The 25,510-nt window shown below is 42.3% G+C and overlaps 1 protein-coding gene across 3 annotated transcripts in view; it reads left to right on the plus strand.

The window, feature by feature from the left end:
* The first annotated feature begins 5,019 nt into the window (after nucleotides 1-5,019).
* Nucleotides 5,020-25,510, plus strand: part of ZNF267 (zinc finger protein 267) — a 43,896-nt gene continuing 23,405 nt past the window's right edge. The window contains exons 1-4 of one of the 3 annotated variants that reach the window (XM_030925215.1): nucleotides 5,020-5,357; nucleotides 9,676-12,178; nucleotides 22,353-22,479; nucleotides 23,026-23,121. In XM_030925215.1, the coding sequence (XP_030781075.1) occupies nucleotides 22,446-22,479; nucleotides 23,026-23,121 (130 nt within the window). In that variant the 5' untranslated portion in view covers nucleotides 5,020-5,357; nucleotides 9,676-12,178; nucleotides 22,353-22,445. Of the gene's footprint in view, nucleotides 5,358-9,675; nucleotides 12,179-22,352; nucleotides 22,480-23,025; nucleotides 23,122-25,510 lie in introns of those variants that run through there. The other 2 variants (XM_010381023.2, XM_010381024.2) reach the window with 2 other exon arrangements.

Below are 25,510 nucleotides of genomic sequence, written 5' to 3' on the forward strand. Positions count from 1 at the left end.
GGTGAGTGGATGGCTACGTTAATTAGCTTGATGGAATCTTTCCATAATGTATACATATATCAAAATGATCACATTTTACCCATTAATATATAAAATTATTATTTGTCAGTGAAAAAGAAAAGACAGTCAGTCTGCTCTGGTTCTAGTGATATTTATCTTTGATCTTCCGCCGCCACCTGGTGACCAACTTCAGAGTGGAGAAGAAAGCAGAGGGGTAAGAAATGAAGTGACCACTTTGCCTCTGGAGCCCAAATGAGGACTTAGCTCTCAGTTGTGGTGGGAATGCGTTCTTTCACAGAATTCTCCCAAATTAGTGCCTAGCCCCCAACAAAACCTTTGGCACCCTCCACCAAGTCCCCCACCCACCGCAATTGGTCTTCTGCATGGCTGCTCTCAAAGGAGCTGAGACTGAAACCTGAGGTTGAAGAGCTACCTACTAGGTGGGAGGATTCTGGATTCCACAGGACTTTACTTTTGTTTAAACTCAGAGCATTTCCTTTAGTTCAAACAGGCAGCATTTCTCATACTCAGTGGCAAACACACCATAGTACACACACACACACACACACACACACACACTACACACACACATGGAAATACACATTTGCATGCATTTCATCCCAGGAGTGATTAGTTCCATCCCTGATTCAATCTGGGTAATTTTTCTTTTCTTCTCATCGTAATGCATGGAAATTGAGTTCTTCGGGTGTCTTTGACAAGAGTATACACCCTATTATTTTTTTTCTTACTTTTATGGAATGCTGTTGCCAATTCGATTGATGTGGTGGTAGCAGGTTTCACCCAATCATTGCATGAAAGCACAGATATGCCATCCACAGACTACTTAGAACTTTGTTATAGAATATATTTTTTCCTTTTAAAATAAAGCCTGTCTTCAAGTTTCTTTCTTCTTCCTTTTTTCTTCACTGTGAGGAAAGAATGTACTATGTTTCCATGAAGTGGAACTTCCATTTTGCTTCCCGTAGTCTATTTGTCATCTTCCCCTCTCTCCTGTCACACCACCTCCAGCTTGTCATGTGGCACAGTCCTTTTCTGAGCTCATGCACTTCTCAGCTCACCCTGACAATGGCAGTCATGAACACATGAGCCAACCACTTCTAGCCTGTTGTCTTTTCCTTCAAAGCATAAGGAGGACATCTCATTTCCTGCCTCTCAGATTTTGTCAGCAGATAGAGCTTTACTGTAGTTTGCAGTTGCATGAGATGTGTTGCCCTCTATCCAGGGTGCAATGTGGCTTGATATCACCCATGGACTGACCCCTAAGAACAATTTACCTATATAACTTTTCTGGAGGGGTGTGACCCTGGCAGCCTACGGAGATCCTGGGAATATCTTCCAGAGGGCCCTGGAACAAGGATATCTGCCTAGGTGTGAGACAGACAACCTCCCACCCTCCATGTACCTCGTGGGTCAGGGCATGGAAATCTCACAGGCACCCTGCCCCACGCAGAAGAGGAGGGGGCTAGCCTTAGAGGGTGTGGACAGTTCCCTGGCTCCTGGGGGGGGCTTCAAACTTATTGCAGACGGAAACCCCTTCTTCCTCATTTTCAGTCCAGCCAACACACTTGGTGACTAGAGAAACTTTACTTCCTGTTTTGATTTATACATTACATTTTTTCTTTTCATGTTACACAAGATGTGTATTTAAACAACCAGATCCTAGATTTGAAGAAGAACATATCTGGAATTTGTTCTGTTCTTTTAATTGTCACTTATCCTGTGTGAGGACAGATTTGTTCTGTGTGTAACAGCTATATTTAAAAAGTTATAAAATTGTCCTTAGCGTTATAATGATATATTTTTAAAAATAAAATTTTCTAATTGAACAAGGTATGCAAGAGTTATTCCCTTTTATTTTTTTCCTGCTCCCAACAAGCCTAAAGGATCATTATATTTTTTGTATTGTTGTTGTTAAAGTCCCGGAATATAGAGATAAACGGTGAGTGAGCAGCCCCTGGTGGAGAAAGGGAGTCTTTTCACAGAACCAGTGTTTTCCCTCACCTGTCTTCTTTGGAAATCACTCAGCACCAGTGACCCAATGGTCACTGGAAATCAATAATCATTGTTCATTCAGTACAAACAAACAAGCAAGCAAACAAAAATTATCAATATGTCTGTACAGCTACACCCGATAATTTATGTACAATAAAGGAATGAGGAACAGGAAAGTGAAGAATAGAGAAAGGGATGCTGGACCAGTAGAAGTGATGGAACCATACTGCAATTTTCTACGTGAGAAGTCTGCTTGGTCTGTAGGAACAGAGTTCTGGGGTAAAGCAGTGAGTATGTTCTTAGTAGACACTCCTGTCTGCTTCTGGAACACATCAACTGAATCTTTGTCCTCCATTTCCAGTTCTGCAGATGTGTCTGTTTCACTAATTGGTCCCAGTCAAAGTGGAATCTCATCTGTGTCATGGACAAACTCTGCCTTTCACCAAAGGCTTCCACTCATTCACTAAGTAGTGTGCACCTCTTCACTGTCAACTGCCCCCCAGGACCATCCTACCTGCCACCTTCAAATTCTGCCATAGTGGAGCCTGAAGGCTCTCCAGCTGCAACTTCACCAAAAAGGTCCAGAGTGTGCATCAAACTAGCGAGTCGGCAGCTCCCGATGCCACAGGTGGAGGAGGCAGCAGAACCTTACTCGGTGTTTTTATCACCATCCCTCCAGCAACAGCAGCAGCAGCAGCAACCACAACTACTATTTCTAATTGTGGTAATAATAATGATCACACTTAGAATAATGATGAATAACAGTAGTTATAATTGCTGACATGTTTAGTTTATATATTTATTATTTGTAATGTTCTATAATTTACTTTTAGTAATATACATATTAATTGTGTCATAAATATCAGGACCTCAAAACACCCCACCTAATGAGTGATTCTCACCTATGAACCTATGGCTGCCCACCTGCTAGTGCGGGTCCTCTCACCACTCCACCCTCAGAGCTTCGATCTGTCTGGTCAATCTTTTGGTACGATGAAGTAGTTGAAGCAGTCATATGGTCTGATTGTGGTCTTGGCAAATAGCTTGAATTGTTAGAAATCAAAGACTGACTTTAAGACGTACTCAGCTGTTTGGCTAAATTGTAGCAGGAGAAAATGTCTTCTCAGCAGATATACCTTTGTGTGTCTTGCTTTCAGAGTAAAAGGTTGTTTCAGGCACAGTAGTTTGAGTTAATCTGTATTGAAAATCATCAACAGCCTACAAATACTGAAAGGGGACAAAAATAATTTGCAGACATATTGTGTCTATTATAAGTGCTTTCAAATCTCTCCTATAAGAAATGAAAAATACAATGTTAGGCCTTGATTTCTTAAACCAGCCTTCAGCCATTTCCCCAAATTATTCTAAATGTTTCCAAGACATTTCAGAAGCATTCTCTGGTGGGGATTATTTCCAATTGTGAAGAGTACCAGAAGGATGAGAATCAAAAGGAATCTTTCTTCTATTGCAGAAGAGTCAGTCTCCACGATTTCAAAGTCGTAGGGAAGCTGCTTGAGTTGTGAGGTCCATGGAGGTGCATGGTCTTTGGAGTCAGACAAAGTTGATCCTGAGTTTCAGTCCAGCCGCTTAGTAGGCCCTAACGACTCCCGCGGTGCTGTCACAAGCAGTGCTGCCTTTGGGAGCCCCTAACCTCCTGCTTTTTCTCCCTTCAGTGTGGGAAAGGGGTTTGGTCAGCCAGTGGTGTCAGCAGCCCCACCCCATACCCATTATCTACACCTAATCTGGTGGCAGAGAGGCCACAGAGTACAGCGACTGGAACTGGGTGTCAGGGTGAGAGGCAGCCGGGCCCCAGGTTGAGTCAAGTGCATGGAATCCTGATTGTCAGCAATCAGGGATCTTTCTGCTTTGGGGAGGGAAGTATTTGTTCCACGCGTCTCACTGAATAAGGCACAGAGCCTAATCTGTCCCAACTGGGAGTTTAACCAAGCTAGATGGGGGCCGAGGGCCCTGGCCCAGTCTGACACCCACCTCCTCTCCCACCTTCTACTAAGTGGGAAGACTAGGAGAATCTGAAAGCAGAGGTGCTGCAGCGCCACTAGCTCCAAGACTTCAGAAAAACAGGGATAGGGCATTCTGGCAGGTCAAGGCGGACAGAATACTTGAGCTCAGGAGTTGGAGAACTGACTACTAACCTGTAGCCCCAGCTACTTGGGAGGCTAAGGTGGAAGGATCGCTTGAGCTCAGGAGATCGAGACAAGCCTGGGCAACATGGTGAAACCTTAACTCTACAAAAAATACAAAAATCAGCTGGGCATGGTGGCATGTGCCTGTCGTCCCAGCTACTCAGGAGGCTGAGGTGGGAAGATTGCTTGAGCCCGGGAGGCTGCAGTGAGTCATGATTGCACCACTGCACCAGCGTGGGCAATAGAGTGAGACCCTGTCTCAAAACAAAAACAAAAACCAGAGGTAGGGCTGGGGAGTCCATGGCCACTGAGCCTGAGCCAGCAGGGCCCAGAGGAACTGAGTTCCCAGCCCTGTCGCTGCCAAGGACCCTTCTTCCCTGAGCTTGAAGGGATTGAGAAGGAGAGACAGATGGACAGCCAGCGGCCCCCTTGCCAGTGATGCAGACTCCAGGAGATGGGGGCAGAGTTATAGATTAGAAGAAGAGGCCAGCCCCTCTTCCACGTTCCACCACCGCCCACAACATCCTCCTGGGACCCCAGCCTGCATGCCCCTATAAGATGCTTTTGTATTGGTTCAGTGTATGTATCATGCAAAGGCCTAACTGAAAACACGTGAATGAAGTGTACAGTCTCCTCTTCCCAGCTGAGGGGCCCCTTCCCACGGTGGCGTTAGCAGTGGGGTACAGTGTGGTACGGGATGAGGGTCTTTCTTGCTTTAAAGGTGTCTAAATGTACTTCTTCTTAATTAGCTAATAAGATGTCTTATACAAGCAGAACCAGGTAAGGGAAAGAGGAAGTGCATTTCAAGTCGCAGCTCACCCCTTAGTTAGCTGTAATACCCGCAGCAGGCGGCCCCACCTCAATGAGCCAGTCTCCCTTTCAAAAAAATAAAAAATAAAAATAAAAAAAACTAATAATGAGGGGGCGGGGCATGGAGCTTTATCCAATCAGGGGCTCTAGAATGGAAACCATCCAATCAGGAGTGAAGCCGGAGAGCAGGGGCGGCTTCCGGGATTTGGCGGGGGCCTTTGTCGGCTCCAGTTAGAGGTCGGGTCTCCTCACCACCGCCCTGAGTCTTTCGTTCTGGAAGGCCCAGGCGGCTTCACGTTCTGAGAAAAAACAGCCTCTGTTGTTCTGTGACCTGCAGGCACTGGGAGATCCGTAGCTAAGACGCCAGAGCATCCCGGAAGCTGGGAAATGGTGAGTGTGCGGGGTCGGGGGTCCCCAGAGCCGGGAAAGGGGTGGTCGGAAGCGGCGAGAACCCGCTATAGGGTCACCCGGGCCTCCCCGCAGTCAGCTCCGGGGTCTGGTCCCCGAGTCCCAGCGGGCGCAGCTCGGCCCTCGGTCTCCTCCGCTGCAAGATGGCGGCCAGGCCGGCAGCCGGGACCCCTCGCGTCCTGTCCCGTCCAGTCCCGACCCCGCAGAGCGACCTCGGCCCTGGCCAGAGCCCTCTCTGGGCGGCTCCGCGCCGCAGCCCCGCGTCTCTCCCAGATTGTGCGGTGAGGACGGGAGCGTCTCAGGGGAGACCCAGGTTCGGTGTGTGGTTCGTGTGTGGGGAGAAACTGTGCCCCGTGGGGTCCTCAGTCACTCCTTTCTCCTATTAAGAATTAAAGGGAGTCACTGTTAAAACGTTGAAGAATTTGAGCAAATAGCGATTTGTGACGTGGGAAACCTGCAGTCCTGGTTTGTGGTTCGGAGGTCCCCACAGGGGCTTGAAGGAAATGTTTTTTATAAGGTGCGTGAGTAAGCGGACCAAATTAAATAACCGATGGGTTACAGTTCTGTAGTTGCCTTATTTAGACTATGCAGGTGGAGGTGAATTTTGTGGTTCGTTAAGTCTGAATTTCGTTTTCCCCTAAAGTTGTAATTTACAAGAAATGCATGTGAGTTTGGTTTTGGTTTTTCTCCCTAGAAACCTGGGGCACTATAACCACTTCCGTATAATCGCCTGCTCGTTAATCATCTTAACACTGCCCAGGGGAACTGGTTTTCCCCTGCGGTTTCCTAACATGTGTGGCACGCAGAGTCTCAAATCCACCACTGTGTTCTCCCAGTCTAACTGGGCTTGCAGTAAAATATTAAATTTCCAGTTCCTTCCCGACATTTCCAAAGGCTAACTTCCCCTCTCCAATTCACAACATTATTAACTACTGGTCATTTACTGTACATTTCAGACAGAGTATTTTATTCATTAATTATGATTTCACAGAGCAGTAGATGACACTTTTTTAAAGATTTGTGTTATTTTAGTATACATTTCACGTGAGAGGAAAGCAGAGAATAAAAAAGTCCCTGACACTCCACTGCAAAAAAATCTTTGTGCCTCTTTTTCATTCATCTTCCCTAGGCACAGATACGTTATCATAAAGAATGTCTTTTGACTTGAGGTTTTGCACAGGGCCCTGTATAGCCACCCTCTATCCAATCTTTTCCTGTGCCTGAATTTCAGAACTGTCTGGGATGACTCAAGATGCCCACAGTGGCCATGTCTCTTGAAATGTTTAGTGACTGTCAGCCCCAGGTCACCTCCTGTTAGAGGACGGCCCAAGGTATGGAAGTGTACCCCCCCAGGGGAGCAGCTAGATGCCCTGGGGCTGAGAGAAATCTCCTGGGACACCCTTAACCTAAAAACATAACCCTTTGGGACATAAGAATTTTATTTCTTCAAAGCTAGTTTTCATCCCTTGGAGACACATTGCTGGTCAGCCAATTGTTTGCTGGTATTGAGAGTAAACAGTCACAAATGATTCCTGCCCCCGGATTCATTCGGATTTGTGAAGGGAGAAAAACTCCCAAAGGACCAAAAAACAAAAACCCCACCCCAGTGAGGTGGTGCAAACTCGGCTGCAGTGTCCATGGGGGCACAGTGCAGGATCTCCTGTGAGGATGGTCCCTGAGCATTGGGGTAGGAGAATGTCCCAGATGATACCGTGACCTGACTTGACGCTTGAGCCAGGTATGTCTTGTGTTTCAATCAGCATTACCACTCCCTGAGTTTGCTGCCTTAGAAAGATTTGTTCATTTATTTCTACTTCAGTTTTTCAATTAGTGTAAATTTCATCAGTAGAGCTTGAAAGATAAAAAACATTTCCAAGGCCGTGAAAGGTGGATTTCAGAAAATTAAAATATCAAGTCATATAATTCATTGTTAAAAATTCTTATTATCTTTTTTTTCAGCTGAGTGAGTGTAGTAAGTTTCTCAGGTTTGTTCTTTTTTTGAGAGTAATTTAAAACAATTTCAGGGCTCACCTTTTGGAAGTGCTGCCAGGGAAAAGAAATGGAGAAAATCTTTCTTTCATTATTGGCTGTAGAAAGTGAATACATTTTCACAACAATGTGTGGTAGATTAATTGGTGAATTACATAGTTTCATCAAAACATCAGTTTCTTTTTTTTGTAGGGTGAAGAAGTTATGACAGTGGATATCTTTGTTTTTTATCCTCTTGTTTGGTTGATGAGTTTATTTTTTATTTTTTGCTTTTTGGAGACAGGATCTCCCCTCTGTCACCCAGACTGAAGTGCAGTGGTGTGATTACAGCTCACTCAACCTCCTGGGCTCAAGTGATTCTCCCACCTTAGCCTTCCTAGTTCCTAGTAGCTGGGACTTACAGGGGTGCTCCACCATGCCTGGCTATTTTGTTTTTTCTTTTTGTAGAGATGTGGGTCTCACTGTGTTGCCCCCAGAGTGGTCTCAAACTCCTGGGCTCAAGCGATCCTCCTGCCTTGGCCTCCCAAAGTGCTGGGATAACAGACATGAGCCACCATGCCTGGCCTTGGATGTGCGGCTTTAATGCCGAACTTAGCACCTACTAGAATTGTTTATATATATTTACTAAATGATCTGTTATCATGGAAATAAGTAAGTGGCCTATTTATTGTCTGAAAGGGATAGATACTTTTGTATTTTCTGTTGAGGTATAAATTATAAAGACGTTTCAGTTTCCTTTATTCTATAAACGCTGTTTGAGTAGTTTTGCTTTCTTCAAACACTGGGCATTTTCTCATTGAATACTAATTGAATAACCCTGATTGGGAAGCAGAAGCCTGAGCTCAGTGAGTGCAAACTAACCCAGTCTTGAGCCTGCAAGAAGAGGTCACTGAAGCCCAGTTAGTTCTTCCAGGGGAGTTTCCCCTGCACATGTCCCAGCCTGCTCACCCCAATCATGGAAGAAGCCCTTTATACTGAGAAGCTACAGAGCCCTGGAAAGCTGAAAGCTGAAAATCCACAGAAAGAGGCAGTTAGGGTTGGGAGGCTCTTTCTGAGGATAGAAATTGTTGTCCTGGTTTTGGTTTTTCTCCCTGGAAACCCAGGACACTACAACAACTTCCATATAATTGCCTACTCATTAATCATTTTAACACTGCCCTTGACAACTAGTTTTTCCCCTGTGTTTTCCTAACATGTGGCATGCAGAGTCTCAAATCTCTGCCACACTGTATTCCCCCAGACTAACTTGAGGCTTGCAGTAAAATATTAAGTTTCCAGTTTCTTCCCCACATTTTATTTGATTTTGTCAAATAAAACCAATTCAGGTTTAGGTAAGAAGTTCCTTAATTCTAAAGGAGTATTGCAACAGGGGGAAAGCACCAGCTGTAAGATCTTTGTGGATCTCAAAGGTTAGGCAGACAAAGACTTTCTTTCACAGGGAGGAGCAAACAAGCTCAGAAGGTAGGAGGGGAAGGGCAGGATTAAGATGCCAATATCAGATTCTAGATCAGAGAATGTTTCACTCTGATGTCAGCCTGTTCTTAGGAGGGGCTTAGGGAGGGGTTGAATGTTGACCAGGCTGTGGGTGTGTCAAAGTCCAGCAACTTGGAGAAAAATATAAAGTTTGGTTAAGTAGTTTATTCTGAACACTGAAGACAGAACTGTTCAGCTGAGTCAGAAGGGGAATTTGGAGAGTCTGTGGCTTTGTGATGACTAAATCGGGGAGCATCATCGAAGTCATAATAGGGTGGTTTTTTGAGTAAGCTGTTCTTGGAGAACACAAAAGATGGGGGACTTCTTTAATCACAGCTATTTACCAGGTTACTATTCCTATCTTTTCCCACTGCTTTTTTTTGTCCTATATGTATTTATCTCATTTGGCTGTTCTGAACTGTATCCTTATGATAACCTGATAAACATAAGTAAAGTGATTTGCCGAGTTATTTGAATGATCTTTGAAATGATTGAACTTAAGGATAGGGTTATGGGTGCCCTTGCTTTACAGGCAGTAGCTTGGAAGTATAGATAGTGCTCCAGGCATTGTGACTGGCATCTGAAGTGGGGGCAGTGTTGTGGGACAGAGCCCAGAACTTGTGGGGCCTGTGCTGACTCTGCGTGGTGTCAGAATTAAGTTGTTGGCACCCAGTTGACGTTGGAGGATTGGTTGGTGTTCAGCAAACTCTACACATTTGGTGTCAGAAGACAGACCTCACAGAGGCCTGGGTTGGAGAGAGACTCCCAAGTGTCTGGGGGAAGGGAGGCTCTGTTCTGCACACAGGTTGCCCCACTGTGCATTGTCCTTTGATTCCAGGTCTCCTGCTAGAGTGAGAGGGACTGAAGACTGAGAGGAAAGGTGTTCTGAGAAGAGACCCCCTCCCCCACCCAGCTGCTACTACATGATTCCCACCCACTCCTGAACATACCAACTAGGCATTGACATGTCCCCGTCCCTCCCGGGAGAAGGCTTGACCGTCAGGAATTACATCCACAGCACCTTTGCTTCCAGTTTCCTGCCAAAAACCCACTCAAGTGCCTGAGGACTCCTGGCTTGTTATAATCCTAGACACTGAATCCGTAGCAGCGGCCTGGTTTCTCCATCAAACTAGGCTTGTGGACCATCCAGTCATAATCTCATCTGCCTGCATGGACCCAGGAATATGTCAGAGCATAGCCCCACCTGGGCCAGTATCTGTAGCACAAACCAGTCCTTCCACCAACTTGGTACTACCCCCTGCTCATGGTTCGATAGCACCTTCCTCTCTTCTGCCTTTTACTTCCCCACAAGCCCCTTCTTTATGTGTACCCAGTGTTCCCAAGGTCACCCCACAGGTGCCTGAATCCAGCACCTGTTGGAACTCAGATGTCCATGAGCTCAAGACCATGGCCCTAGACTTGGCTGTTGTAAGAGCAAATACAAATTAGAAATACATACAAGACTTAATCCTTCTTGAAAATAAGGAAAGAAATTTTTCTCTTTTTTCTTAAAGCATTTATTTTAGAAAACTTTCATATGTAAATTATTTTTCTGTTTTACAATTTGTCTAAATCACTCTAACAGCTAAATAGGTCATTTGTCAGTCTTTTTGACTCAGTACTGCCTTTCTCTAAATGTAAATAGCAAAGAAGATAGAGCCGTATCCCACAGTTTCTCTAGGAGAGCAGGCATCTGGCTCCAAGTTGCAAATCTGCCTGTCACGAAGACATGAAGTTTATTTTTCCTTTGACTGTAGCCAATTAAAAAACACAGATGGCCTCCCAATTCCCAGGTGAATTTAGAATGAACTCTATCTGACGAATGGTGCTGTCAGGTCTTCTATTGAGGACTAATTATGGTGACTTTTCACCAGTGGGTGTTTTTCTAATCTCTTAGCAGGTTGCCTATCATGTCCTTTACATTCTGGGCTAATTATGTCACAAAAGAGTTTTCTTTCTTTTCTACCACTATGAATAGTTTTTCTGGGGTTGGAGATGATTTTATGATTTTCTTCTTCATTATATTTTTCAAACATTGCCCAGAATTACCATACAGAATATAAACGTGTAAGGTGCCTGTAAGACTTCACTCCAGAGGGTCCTTTCCCTCTTTGATTTCTGTTCACAACCCACAATTGTGCAGCACAGTGCCCATTGCTCCCAAAATCTGCAGGCAGAATGGTCTCTCTGCTTACTTGGGATCTTCAGTCCCTTCTAGAACCATTTGACTAGATTTCTACAAAAATAAGTTCACAGGGCATCAGTCAGTTAGCCATTCCAGCTCTGTCTTTCCATGCCCCTGGCATCTTCAGACCTGAAACTGATTCAGAGACCATGGGGGCTGGAAACCAACCAGGCCCACACACATGCATTGAGTAGGCCTGAGAATCTCAACATTCCCCTCATCCTCTTGCCCAAATGCCCATGAATGTGCAGAAGGCTCATGCCACTTCCCTGCCCCTCCAACACCTAAATCTGCAGCTGTGAATTCTGAACCCAGGTCCTGGGGTTCTCCAGGATGTGTGAGAGCAGCCTTCCTGAGGGGCTGTCTCCTCTAGTTTTCTTCACAGCAACACCCAAGAATGCAGAGCCAGGTTGATCCCACCTGGAATCTGCACATAAAGGCTGGTCGCCACCTGGGATCCACGAGACAGGGCCAGACTTTGGACTCAGGATATATAGAAAATCCAGGGGACATTTTCTGCATTGTGAGAGATCAACATGGACTTTGTAAAGCCCTGCTTTTGGAGTGAGGCCTTCAGAGTTTTCAAGACCTTGTCCAGTGAACTACGGCAGTTTTGTGAAGGGTTCCTTTTTATAAACAGAATTTCGTGGCAGAATCTGTAAGTGTAAAGCAGCACCTTAGCAGAGGGAGGGAGCCATGAGTGAAGCTGCGCCTACCTGTGAGCTGTGTTACTGGAGTAGGGTAATCTTGTTCTTTCTTGTACCTAACAGTTAGCTGATCAGGTATAGGTAATAACATATCTGGATCCTGGATCTGTGGCCCTACGATGACAACTCAATTTTCTATTCTGGTTCCACAAGGACAACTTGAGTCTTTCCTACCTGAATCACTATTGGGTTTTCATCACACAGTTACAGGGACTATCTCACCAGCACCTAGGGGTTCTTGAGACACTTGGTTATATCCTGTGCAGAAGGGGACAGGCTGACAACGGGCTAATCTTGCTTCTGTCTCAGAGGGAGAGGAATGAGTCATCAGGGTTTGTTTCTCTTTTAACAGAAGGAATCTCCTTGTTTGGTATCCAAGTGGGAGTTGCTCCAGTTTTCTAATGTGTGGGTGAAATACAAGGAGGAGGCCTGGAGACTCATACTGATAGGTAAACCAATTGCTTCCATCTCATATGGCCACTAGGAAAACAGATGCAGCAGCCGTAGTCCCTACCATCCAGGAACTTTCAGTCTAGGGCAGATGGATAATGGTTGAATTCAACATCATGTGGTCAGGAGCAAGAACAGAGGTGTACAGGGAGCTTGGGCTTGGTTTGGGACACTGCCCTTATGTTGACGTTGTGAGTTCTGATGTCACCACCTGAAGGGCCACCCATGGACAAAAGAGTTGTTATTATAATGATTATTTATATTGCTTTTTTCTTGTTAAAGATAGTTACGTAGCTACTAATATAATTTTCCTAGAAAGCCCTATGCCTTTTTGTTAAATTGCTTGTTGTTGCATGTTACAAAATAGAATGAAGCTTAAACTATTAAAACAAGGCAAACCATGGGAGTCAAGTTCTTGTTGGTCAGGCTTAAGAAAGACAACTGAAAATAAAGCAGCAATGTAGAGACGAGAAATCTAGCCCAGCCCCTGCCCCAGTCCTGCCCAAATCCACCCTCTTCTGAGCCTGGTCGAGGTCTGTCCCTACCCTGGAGCCTCCCCTCATAGAACTGACTAGAGGAGATCAGACTTCAGGGTGACTGCTGCTGCCATCTTTTCAGAGGTGGTGCTCACAATTTCCCCAAACCCAAAAGCAGGTAAATGGGAGTAAAGGACTCACTGTTCCAAGATTATTTGAAAATTAAATTTTTTTCTTATTGAAACCAGTACCTCTAGAAACATTCCACCTGGCAACCTCTTTTTCATTTCTGCAGATCCAGTAGTTGCTCTACAAGTTGTAACAAAGTCAGTGTAAAGATAAAAAGAGAATAATGAGAAATTCTGTTTCTTCTTTTTTTTTTTTTTGAGACCGAATCTCACTCTGTTGCCCAGGCTGGAATAGTGTCACAATCTCGGCTTACACAACCTCTGCCTTCCCGGTTCAGGTGATTCTCTGCCTTAGCCTCCCGAGTAACTGGGATTACAGGTGTGCCACCAAGCCCAGCTGATTTTTGTATTTTTAGTAGAGACAGGGTTTCACAATGTTGACCAGGCTGGTCTTGAACTCCTGACCTCAAGTGATCCACCCACCTTGGCCTCACAGAGTGCTGGGATTACAGGCAGGAGCCACCACGCCCAGTGGAAAAAATTCTTCTGAACTAAACTTGACCCCTTCCTTTCTGTATCCCTCCCATCTGTCTATAGTTAGCTTTTATAGTGAAAGGGAAACAAGAAGAAATAGAAAGCCTGGGCCATTATCTAAATCCTGCTGGGAATTATGGGATATTCAGGACCCACATCCCAGAGGTTTATGTGGCTTAACTCACACCATGTGATGTTCCCAGCACAGTGCATACTGTGAGCACATAGTACAAGCTCAATGAACACTGCTTTAATGCATGTATTCATGCTGTTTTCCAAATGCTGACTTAGACATAACTGTCTTCTCCAGTCTCTGTATCTGTAGACTTTAAACGGCTGACAAAGAATGTGATCTTTCAGGACAGTGATTGGTGGTCCTTGCTGTGAACGAAAAGTTTTTTTTGTTGTTGTTGTTTTGTTTTTGTTTTTGTTTTTTTAAGATGGAGTCTCGCTCTGTCACCCAGGCTGGAGTGCAGTGGTGCGATCTTGGCTCACTGCAAGCTCCGCCTCCTGGGTTCACCCCATTCTCCTGCCTCAGCCTCCCGAGTAGCTGGAACTACAGGCGCCCACTACCATGCCCGGCTAATTTTTTGTATTTTTAGTAGAGATGGGGTTTCACTGTGTTAGCCAGGATGGTCTCGATCTCCTGACCTTGTGATCCACCCGTCTCGGCCTTCCAAAGTGCTGAGATTACAGGCGTGAGCCACCGCGCCCGGCCCAAAAAGTATTTTTGTTGTGATTAGAGTATTGGGTGTAAGGGACTCTGTGCTGTGTCAGCTTCCTCTAGCTGAGTGCTATTGATAATGGGTCTAGGAGGAGCAACATCAGCATTGACGGGACTTGTTAAAGAAGCCAGTTCGTGGAAACTTGTCAAACCTGCAGAATCACATTACTTAGAAGGGGCTCAGAATACCAAATAATATGTATGCATATTGAACCTTGAGAGGAATGCTTAGCTAAGTGATTCTCAGCCCGGGCTTCTAAGTAGGGTCACATGGCCAGTTTGAAGAACTATGGTCACCTGTATCTTCCCCCACAGATTGTTTTTTATGATTATATTATGCTTTACTTTTCCCCTCCACCCATATCACAGCAATGATTATGGGCCTGTCTGTGCGTCAGCACTGATACCAACTTGTCTTATTACAGATAATGCTAACTTCATTTACTTGGTTCGGGTTCCCTCTGCCAGAATCCTTCACTATAATCATTTTTCTCTTTGTCTTTAATGAGTATCTAGGAGGGAGGACTGACTGAGTGTGTGTATAAACCATCACATTTAATCCAGAGACTCCCATTTCTTTTTGGTTTCCCTGTGTTTGTAGCTTTCTTTGCAGAGTGAAGGCTCTCACATTTGTTGACAGGAGATAACAGCTTTTAAGACTGGAAGTTCTGAAACAGGTCTCAGTATTGTAGGTTTCCATTTTATTTCATCTCATGTCACAAGTATATGCTTATTTATTCTTTATATTTTCAGAGAAAGAATAAAAGTTAACATATAACAAATATATATCTATTGTCTTAAAATTCTGAGATATGTAATAGCACATATAATAAATACAACAAAAACTTGAAAAAAAATACCAGACTCAGAAACGAGCTTTTACTTTATTTCATTGTATGTATTAGTCTTTATAAAGTTTTGTTAAAAACACACAAAAAAGGCATCATCCACAGAGTTTTATAGTTTTTATACAATTTAAAACATTTTTAAATTTTATTTACACAGAAATATTCTCTTACTTTTAATGTGTATATAGTTACCATTTCTCTCTGTGTGTGTGTGCGTGCGCGCGTGAGCACATGCACATAAGATGAAAGCATTATTTGGTCACTATTGTGTGGCTGGTTTCTTGTTTTCATTATTCAGTTACTAAATCTTCTCTGAACATTGTTAAGGTTGTCTCTGTATATTGACCGGTAGGTCCCTTTGAGATAAATTCTAAATCAGATAAACTGAGGCAAAATACAAACTTTACTATGTAGCAAATATTTGGAAAATAATTTTTATATAAGAGGAAGAATATTTTTCTCATAGATTATTATTTTTTATTATTATACTTTAAATTCTAGGGTACATGTGCACAATGTGCAGGTTTGTTACATATATATACATGTGCCATGTTGGTGTGCTGCACCCACTAACTCGTCATTTACATTAGGCATATCTCCTAATGCTATCCTTCCCCCCTCCCTGCTCCCCACAATAGGCCCCAGTGTGTGATGTTTCCCTTCCTGTGTCCAAGTGATCTCATTGTTGAATGCCCACCTATGAGTGAGAACATGCAGTGTTTGGTTTTCTGTTCTTGCGATAGTTTGCTGAGAATGATGGTTTCCAGCTACATCCATGTCTCTGCAAAGGACACGAACTCATCCTTTTTTATGGCTGCATAGTATTCCATGGTGTGTACATGCCACATTTTCTTAATCCAGTCTGTCACTGATGGACATTTGGGTTGATTCCAAGTCTTTGCTATTGTGAATAGTGCCGCAATAAACATACGTGTGCATGTGTCTTTATAGCAGCATGATTTATAATCCTTTGGGTATATCCCCAGTAATGGGATGGCTGGGTCAAATGGTATTTCTGGTTCTAGATCCTTGAGGAATCGCCACACTGTTTTCCACAATAGTTGAACTAGTTTACAGTCCCACCAACAGTGTAAAAGTGTTCCTATTTCTCCACATCCTCTCCAGCACCTGTTGTTTCCTGACTTTTTAATGATTGCCATTCTGACTGGTGTGAGATGGTATCTCATTGTGGTTTTGATTTGCATTTCTCTGATGGTGAGTGATGATGAGCATTTTTTCATGTGTCTGTTGGCTGTATGAATGACTTCTTTTGAGAAGTGTCTGTTCATACCCTTTGCCCAATTTTTGATGGGGTTGTTTTCTTCTTGTAAATTTGTTTGAGTTCTTTGTAGATTCTGGATATTAGCCCTTTGTCAGATGAGTAGATTGCAAAAATTTTCTCCCATTCTGTAGGTTGTCTGATGGTAGTTTCTTTTGCTGTGCAGAAGCTCTTTAGTTTAATTAGATCCCATTTGTCAATTTTGGCTTTTGTTGCCGTTGCTTTTGGTGCTTTAGACATGAAGTCCTTGCCCATGCCTATGTCCTGAATGGTATTACCTAGGTTTTCTTCTAGGGTTTTTATGGTTTAGATCTAACATTTAAGGTCTCTAATCCATCTTGAATTAATTTTCATATAAGGAGTAAGGAAAGGATTCAGTTTCAGCTTTCTACTTATGACTAGTCAATTTTCCCAGCACCATTTATTAAATGGGGAATCCTTTCTCCATTTCCTCTTTATACCAGGTTTGTCAAAGATCAGATGACTGTAGATGTGTGGTATGATTTCTGAGGGCTCTGTTCTGTTCCATTGTGCTATATATCTCTGTTTTGGTACCAGTACCATGCTGTTTTGGTTACTGTAGCCTTGTAGTGTAGTTTGAAGTCAGGTAGCGTGATGCCTCCAGCGTTGTTCTTTTGGCTTAGGATTGTCTTGGCAATGCAGGGTCTTTTTTGGTTTCATTTGAACTTTAGAGCAGTTTTTTCCAATTCTGTGAAGAAAGTCATTGGTAGCTTAATGGGGATGGCATTGAATCTATAAATTACCTTGGGCAGTATGGCAATTTTCGCAATATTGATTCTTCCTATCCATGAGCATGGTATGTTCTTCCATTTGTTTGTGTCCTCTTTGATTTCACTGAGCAGTGGTTTGTAGTTCTCCTTGAAGAGGTCCTTTACATCCCTTGTAAGTTGGATTCCTAGGTATTTTATTCTCTTTGAAGGTATTGTGAATGGGAGTTCATTCATGATTTGGCTTTCTGTTTGTCTGTTACTGGTGTATAAGAATGCTTGTGATTTTTGCACATTAATTTTGTATCCTGAGACTTTGCTGAAGCTGCTTATCAGCTTAAGGAGGTTTTGGACTGAGACGATGGGGTTTTCTAAATATACAATCATGTCATTTGCAAACAGGGACAGTTTGACTTCTTCTTTTCCTAACCGAATACCCTTTATTTCTTTCTCTTGCCTGATTGCCCTAGCCAGAACTTCCAACACTATGTTGAATAGGAGTGGTGAGAGAGGGCGTCCTGTGTTGTGCCAGTTTTCAAAGGGAATGCTTGCAGTTTTTGCCCATTCAGTATGATATTGGCTGTGGGTTTGTCATAAATAGCTCTTATTATTTTGAGATACGTTCCATCGATACTGAATTTATTGAGAGTTTTTAGCATGAAGGGCTGTTGAGTTTTGTGAAAGGCCTTATCTGTATCTATTGAGATAATCATGTGGTTTTTCTTTTTGGTTCTGTTTATATGCTGGATTACGTTTATTGATTTGCGTATGTTGAACCAGCCTTGCAACCCAGGGATGAAGCCCACTTGATCATGGTGGATAAGCTTTTTGATGTGATGCTGGATCTGGTTTGCCAGTATATTATTGAGGATTTTTGCATCGATGTTCGTCAGGGATATTGGTCTAAAATTCTCTTTTTTTGTTGTGTCTCTGCCAGGCTTTGGTATCAGGATGATGTTGGCCTCATAAAATGAGTTAGGGAGGATTCCCTCTTTTTCTATTGATTGGAATAGTTTCAGAAGGAATGGTACCAGCTCCTCCTTGTACCTCTGGTAGAATTCAGCTGTGAATCCATCTGGTCCTGGACTTTTTTTGGTTGGTAGGCTATTGATTATTGCCTCAATTTCAGAGCCTGCTATTGGTCTATTCAGGGATTCAACTTCTTCCTGGTTAGTCTTGGGAGAGTGTAAGTGTCCAGGAAATTATCCATTTCTTCTAGGTTTTCTAGTTTATTTGCATTTATAGGTGTTATAGGTATAGAGGTGTTTATAGTATTCTTTGATGGTAGTTTGTGTTTGTGTGGGGTCGGTGGTGACATCCCCTTTATCATTTTTTATTGCGTCTATTTGATTCTTCTCTCTTTTCTTCTTTATTAGTCTTGCTAGCGGTCTATCAATTTTGTTGATCTTTTCAAAAAACCAGCTCCTGGATTCATTGAATTTTTTGGAGGGTTTTTTGTGTCTCTATCTCCTTCAGTTCTGCTCTGATCTTAGTTATTTCTTACCTTCTGCTAGCTTTTGACTGTGTTTGCTCTTGCTTCTCTAGTTCTTTTAATTGTGATGTTAGAGTATCAATTTTAGATCTTTCCTGCTTTCTCTTGTGGGCATTGAGTGCTATAAATTTCCCTCTACACACTGCTTTAAATGTGTCCCAGAGATTTTGGTATGTTGTATCTTTGTTCTCATTGGTTTCAAAGAACATCTTTATTTCTGCCTTCATTTCATTATGTACTCAGTAGTCATTCAGGAACAGGTTGTTCAGTTTCCATGTAGTTGAGCGATTTTGATGGAGCTTCTTAGTCCTGAGTTCTAGTTTAATTACACTGTGGTCTGAGAGACAGTTTGTTATAATTTCTGTTATTTTACATTTGCTGAGGAGTGCTTTACTTCCAACTATGTGGTCAATTTTGGAATAAGTACGATGTAGTGCTGAGAAGAATGTTTATTCTGTCGATTTGGGGTGGAGAGTTCTGTAGATGTCTATTAGGTTCGCTTGGTGCAGAGTTGAGTTCAATTCCTAGATATCCTTGTTAACTAACTTTCTGTCTCATTGATCTGTCTAATGTTGACAGCGGGGTGTTAAAGTCTCCCATTATTATTGTATGGGAGTGTAAGTCTCTAAGGACTTGCTTTATGAATCTGGGTGCTCCTGTACTGGGTGCATATATATTTAGGATAGTTAGCTCTTCCTGATGAATTGATCCCTTTACCGTTATGTAATGGCCTTCTTTGTCTCTTTTGATCTTTGTTCATTTAAAGTCTGTTTAATCAGAGACTAGGATTGCAACCCCTGCTTTTTTGTGTTTTCTGTTTGCTTGGTAGATCTTCCTCCATCCCTTTATTTTGAGCCTATGTGTGTCTCTGCATGTGAGATGGGGCTCCTGAGTACAGCAAACTGATGGGTCTTGACTCTATCCAATTTGCCAGTCTGTGTCTTTTATATGGACCATTTAGTCCATTTACATTTAAGGTTAATATTGTTATGTGTGAACTTGATACTGTCATTATGATATTAGCTGGTTATTTTGCTCGTTAGTTGAGGCAGTTTCTTCCTAGCATCGATGGACTTTACAATTTGGCATGTTTTTGCAATGGCTGGTACCGGTTGTTCCTTTCCATGTTTAGTGCTTCCTTCAGGATCTCTTGTAGGGCAGGCCTGGTGGTGACAAAATCTCTCAGCATTTGCTTGTCTGTAAAGGATTTTATTTCTCCTTCACTTATGAAACTTAGTTTGACTGGATATGAAATTCTGGGTTGAAAATTATTTTCTTTAAGAATGTTGAATGTTGGCACCCACTCTCTTCGGGCTTGTAGAGTTTCTGCCGAGAGATCTGCTGTTAGTCTGATGGGCTTCCCTTTGTGGGTAACCCGACCTTTCTCTCTGGCTGCCCTTAACATTTTTTTCCTTCATTTCAACTTTGGTGAATCTGCCAATTATGTGTCTTGGAGTTGCTATTCTTGAGGAGTATCTTTGTGGCATTCTCTGTATTTCCTGAATTTATATGTTGGCCTGCCTTACTAGGTTGGGGAAGTTCTCCTGGAAGATATCCTGCAGAGTGTTTTCCAACTTGGTTCCATCCTCCCCGTCACTTTCAGGCACACCTATCAGACGTAGATTTGGTCTTTTCACATAATCCCATATTTCTTGGAGGCTTTGTTCGTTTCGTTTTACTCTTTTTTCTCTACACTTCTCTTCTCGCTTCATTTCATTCATTTGATCTTCCATCACTGATACTCTTTCTTCCAGTTGATTGAGTCGGTTACTGAAGCTTGTGCATTTGTCATGTAGTTCTCGTGTCATGGTTTTCATGTCTATCAGTTCTTTTAAGGTCTTGTCTGCATTGGTTATTCTAGTTATCCATTCATCCATTCTTTTTTCAAACTATGTACCATTCTTTGCGCTGGGTACATAGTTCCTCCTTTAGCTCTGAGAAGTTTGATAGACTGAAGCCTAAGCCTTCTCTCAACTCGTCAAAGTCATTCTGCATCCAGCTTTGTTCCGTTGCTGGCGATGAGCTGCGTTCCTTTGGAGGGAGAGATATGCTCTGATTTTTTGAATTTCCAGCTTTTCTGCACTGCTTTTTCCCCATCTTTGTGGTTTTATCTGCCTTTGGTCTTTGATGATGGTGACGTACTGATGGGGTTTTGGTGTGGGTGTCCTTTCTGTTTGTTAGTTTTCCTTCTAACAGTCAGGACCCTCAGCTGCAGGTCTGTTGGAGTTTGCTTGAGGTCCACTCCAGACCCTGTTTGCCTGTGTATCAGCCGCGGAGGCTGCAGAAGATAGAATATTGCTGAACAGCGAGTGTTGCTGTCTGATTCTTGCTCTGGAAGCTTTGTCTCAGGGATGTACCCAGTTGTATGAGGTGTGAGGTGTCGGTCTGCACGTAGTGGGGAATGTCTCCCAGTTAGGCTACTCAGGGGTCAGGGACCCACTTGAGCAGACAGTCTGTCCATTCTCAGATCTCAGCCTCCATGCTGGGAGAACCACTGCTCTCTTCAAAGCTGTCAGACAGGGACTTTTACATCTGCAGAGGTTTCTGCTGCTTTTTGTTTAGCTATGTCCTGTCCCCAGAGGTGGAGTCTACAGAGGCAGGCAGGCCTCCTTGAGCCGCGGTGGGCTTCACCCAATTTGAGCTTCCCAGTGGCTTTGTTTACCTACTTAAGCCTCAGCTATGGCAGACGCCCCTCCCCCAGCCTCGCTGCTGCCTTGCACTTAGATCTCAGACTGCTGTGCTAGCAATGAGGGATGCTCCGTGGGCGTGGGACCCTCTGGGCCACGTGTGGGATATAATCTCCTGGTGTGCCGTTTGCTAAGACCCTTGGTAAAGCACAGTATTAGGGTGGGAGTTACCCGATTTTCCAGGTGTTGTGTGTCTCAATTTCTCTTGGCTAGGAAGAGGACTTCCTTTCCCCCTTTCACTTCCCAGGGGGGGCGATGCCTTGCCCTGCTTCAGCTCTTGCTGGTTGGGCTGCACCCGCGGACCAGCATCGATTGTCCGACACGCCCCAGTGAGATGAATGCGGTACCTCAGTTGAAAATGCAGAAATCACCCATCTTTTGTGTCGCTCATGCTATGAGCTGGAGGCTGGAGCTGTTCCTATTCGGCCATCTTGGCTCTCATAGATTATTTATTGGATTTTGTATATGTAAACAACTGTTAGTGTGACATGTGATATACAGTATATGTTCAAAAAGGATTACTACCATTCTAGCTGTTATAACTTGTAAATTTCATAAAATTCTCAGTTTCACATCATTCCTGAATTCTTTCCTCGGTGTTCAACCTGTCTGCTATTCAAAAGTGGCTTCTGGGCCTGAAGCATTACCATTACCGGTGAACTTGTTAGACATGCAGACACTCAGCCAGCCGCGGTGGCTCATGCCTGTAGCCTTAGCTACTCAGGAGGCTGAGATAGGAGGATCACCTGAGCCCAGGACGTCAAGGCTGCAGTGAGCTAAGATTCTACCATTGCACTCCAGCCTGGGTGGCAGAGTGAGACCCTGTGTCAAAATTAAAAATTAAAAAATATAGAAATGCAGAAACTCAAAACCTGGATCTACTGAATCAGACTCTGCATTTGAAGATCTCCAGTTTATTGTATACAATTTGAGAAGTATGCCTCTAAGTCACCATGACTTTTCCATCTGAGAGTTATACACAGCTGATTCTGGATGATGTAAATATAGCACCCAAAAATGTATATTCCTGTGTTGATGCCTTAGTTTTATATTTTACATTTGATATAAATATCGACACTAGTTTTGTGGATTTTATGTTATTCTCTTTCCACAGAGTTTGAGACTACATTGGAAAATATTACTGTGTTAAAAATGATCTTACTGAGTAATTCAGGTCACTCATATAAGTCAGAACTAATAACTGTCATTTCATCTTGAGACAAATAAAGAACTCTGCCATGGCCACATGGTCAGTGTATTGTTTATTTTTATTTCAGGGACTGTTGACATTCAGGGATGTGGCCATAGAATTCTCTCTGGAGGAGTGGGAACACCTGGAACCAGCTCAGAAGAATTTGTATCAGGATGTGATGTTAGAAAACTACAGAAACCTGGTCTCTCTGGGTGAGGATAACTTGCCTTCAGAATGTCTAATAACTAAGAGTTTTATTTCTTTTCTTTTCAGAATGTCCCTTGGGATCTTGTGCTTTGTATGAGTTAGTTTCAGATTCTTGTTTTCAGGAAAAAAATAGGAGTTTTGTTGATGTAGAAACAATTTCATAATGTTTGATTTTGACATTTGCCTTTTTATTTGAGGTGATGTACAAGTTTCACTCTAGTCGTGATTCTAGAAATTGGTTGACATAAACTATTGTTGCTTACATTTTAAAATCCATTTTTTTTTTTTTGGTTTTGATTCTGAAGTCAGATTTGCAAGAGAAGCTCAGGATCCCCAAATGTTAAATGCTTCCTAAATATTGTAAAGAAGCTGGTAGGAAACAGTATTTTGAGAAATACTTTCCAAGAATCTTCTATAATGTCTTCTTTTTTCTACTGAGCACAGTACTCACTTAGAAATTAATCCTGTCCTGTGGGGCCAAAAAAAAGTATAAAAATAAAAAATAAAAAGAACCCTCAGTAAGAGTCATGTGAATTTTTCCAATGAAACAGGTCTTCTTGTCTCTAAACCGGACCTGATCACCTTTTTGGAGCAGAGGAAAGAGCCTTGGAATGTGAAGCGTGAGGAGACAGTAGCCATCCAGCCAGGTAGGTGGGAGTGAATGAAGTAGATGACGTGGGCGAGAGGTCCAGCGGTCAAGAAAGAACCAGACCTTGAAGCGTGGATTGGGAAGCTCTCCAATGGAAATGATTTTTGAGACGCCTGGGTTCTTTCCCTTGCTGTCATAGAGGGATATCTTCTGTCCCATGCTCTTAAATTATCTGATGATTCTCCTTCCTCTTCTGTGATCCACCATCATATTCACAGTGACAGCCAAAGTGCTCCCCTTGGCCTGTGAGGACCTGTGTGATCTGACTGTTCTTCCATTGATTTGGGGGCTCTGGGAAAGTCTGTGCATGTTTCTACCTCTATGTGAAACCACATCTAAAGTTCTGGTTTTGCTTCATGTCAGAAGTGTGTGAGGGGAGTGATGGATGGTGAAATTTTTTTTCAGAAGTCCCAGGAATTCTGTGGATAGATGTCACAAATTTTCTGATATATTAATTTTTAATCCTATTGTGGTTTCCGAGGTGATCCTACAGAAATTAGGATGTAGTAATTTTATCAAAATACAAAACATCTTCCCAAATCTAAGAAAATCTAATCATGTTTCACTTCAACTTTTCATTTTTCCTTGCCTGAGCTAAGATGAGAAATTTAAACTCTATAGGCACAAATTCCACAAATGTTAAATAGTTTAATGTGTATTACTTATTATGTAGAATTCTTATCTAAATTTTTGTCTATGGGGAGCTTATAACATTGTCCACTGTATAATAAACTCTAAACCATTGCCTTATATCTTAATAACTATCATTCTATAATTTTGTCTGGTTCAGTATGAAGCTTACTGAGAATGTGTCCTTTAGTTCCTTTTTTTTCCTTCTAGACATATGATTCTTTCCACAAATATAAATGGTATCTATTTAAAATTTTTGATGATTTGATATACATACATATTGTGTAATCATTAAGACAGCAAAGTTAATTACCACATCAGTCATCTCACATTAGATGCCAATTTTTGTGTGTATGGTGAGAACTCTTAAGATATACACTGTTAACAAATCTCAAGTATACTATAGTGCTGGGGTCTATAATTCTGGTCTGTGGCCTGTGAGGAATCTGATCACACAGCAGGAGGTGACCATTCAGCCAGCGAGCATTACTGCCTGATCTCTGCCTCCTCTCAGATCAGCAGCAGCATTTGATTCTCATAGGAGTATGAACCCTATTGTGAACTGTGCATGCAAAAGATCTAGGTTGTGTGTTTTTTATGAGAATCTATCTAATGCCTGATGATGTGAGGTAAAACACCTTCATTCCAAAACCACCCCTGACTGGACCTCCATCTGTGGAAAAATTGTCTTCCATAAAACTGGTCGCTGCTGCCAAAAAGGTTGGGGACTACTACTATAGAGTATCATTAACTATATTTACAATGCTGTACGTTAGCTATTCAGAATTTATCTTATAAATGAAAGTTTGTACTTTTTACCGTGATGTCCACCTTGTTTATTCATCCATGTTGTCAGAAATTGCAGGAGTACCTTCTTCATTATGTCTGAATAATATTCTATATATTGTGAATAATTGGCTGTGAACATACGGGTACAGATATATCTTTGACATATGATTTTATTTCCTTTGGTTAAACAATTAGAAGTAGAATTGAAGGTTCATATAATACTTGTATTTTTAATTTTTTTGAGGTGCCTTCATGCCATTTTTCATAATGGCTGAATCAATTTACATTTCCACTGACAGTATCCAAGCGTTTTCTTTTCTCCATGCTCTCTTATTATTATTATTAATATTTCTTGAGTCTGACAGCAGTCATTCTAACAAGTGTGAATATTTATTGACTGACAGCAGTTGTTCTAACAAGTGTGAGGTGATAGCTCATTGAGGTTTTACTTGCATTTTCCTGATGAATAATAACATTGAGAACCTTTTTATAAACCTGTATGCCACTTCCATGTCATATTTTGAGAAATTTCTACTTGAGTGCTTTGCAAATTAATTTTTTTTTTTTTTGCTATCGAATTGTGTGAGATTTTGGATATAAAACTCTTATCAGATCTATTTTCTCCCAATCCCTGGGTTGCTTTTTCATGTTCTGTGTTTCTTTGCTGTGCACACACTTTTTTTGTTTAATTTAATGCTACTTGTTTTTATTTTTTGCTTTTTGTTGCTTGCGATTTTTTGATGTGATAGCCAGAAAAATTACTGCCAAGGCCAGTGTCAAAGAGATTGTTCCTTATGCTTTTTTCTAGAAGTTATACAGTTTCTAGTTTTGTATTTAAGTGTTAATCCTTTTGAGTTAATTTTTGTACATGATATACGTATTCAGTTTTATTCTTTTGCATATGACTACTTGTTTTCAGCATTATTTGTTGAAGAGACTATACTTCCCCTTTGTGTATCTTGGTGCCC

The sequence above is a fragment of the Rhinopithecus roxellana genome, chromosome 20, assembly GCF_007565055.1.
Source record: "Rhinopithecus roxellana isolate Shanxi Qingling chromosome 20, ASM756505v1, whole genome shotgun sequence".
In the NCBI taxonomy this organism is placed as follows: Eukaryota; Metazoa; Chordata; class Mammalia; order Primates; family Cercopithecidae; genus Rhinopithecus; species Rhinopithecus roxellana.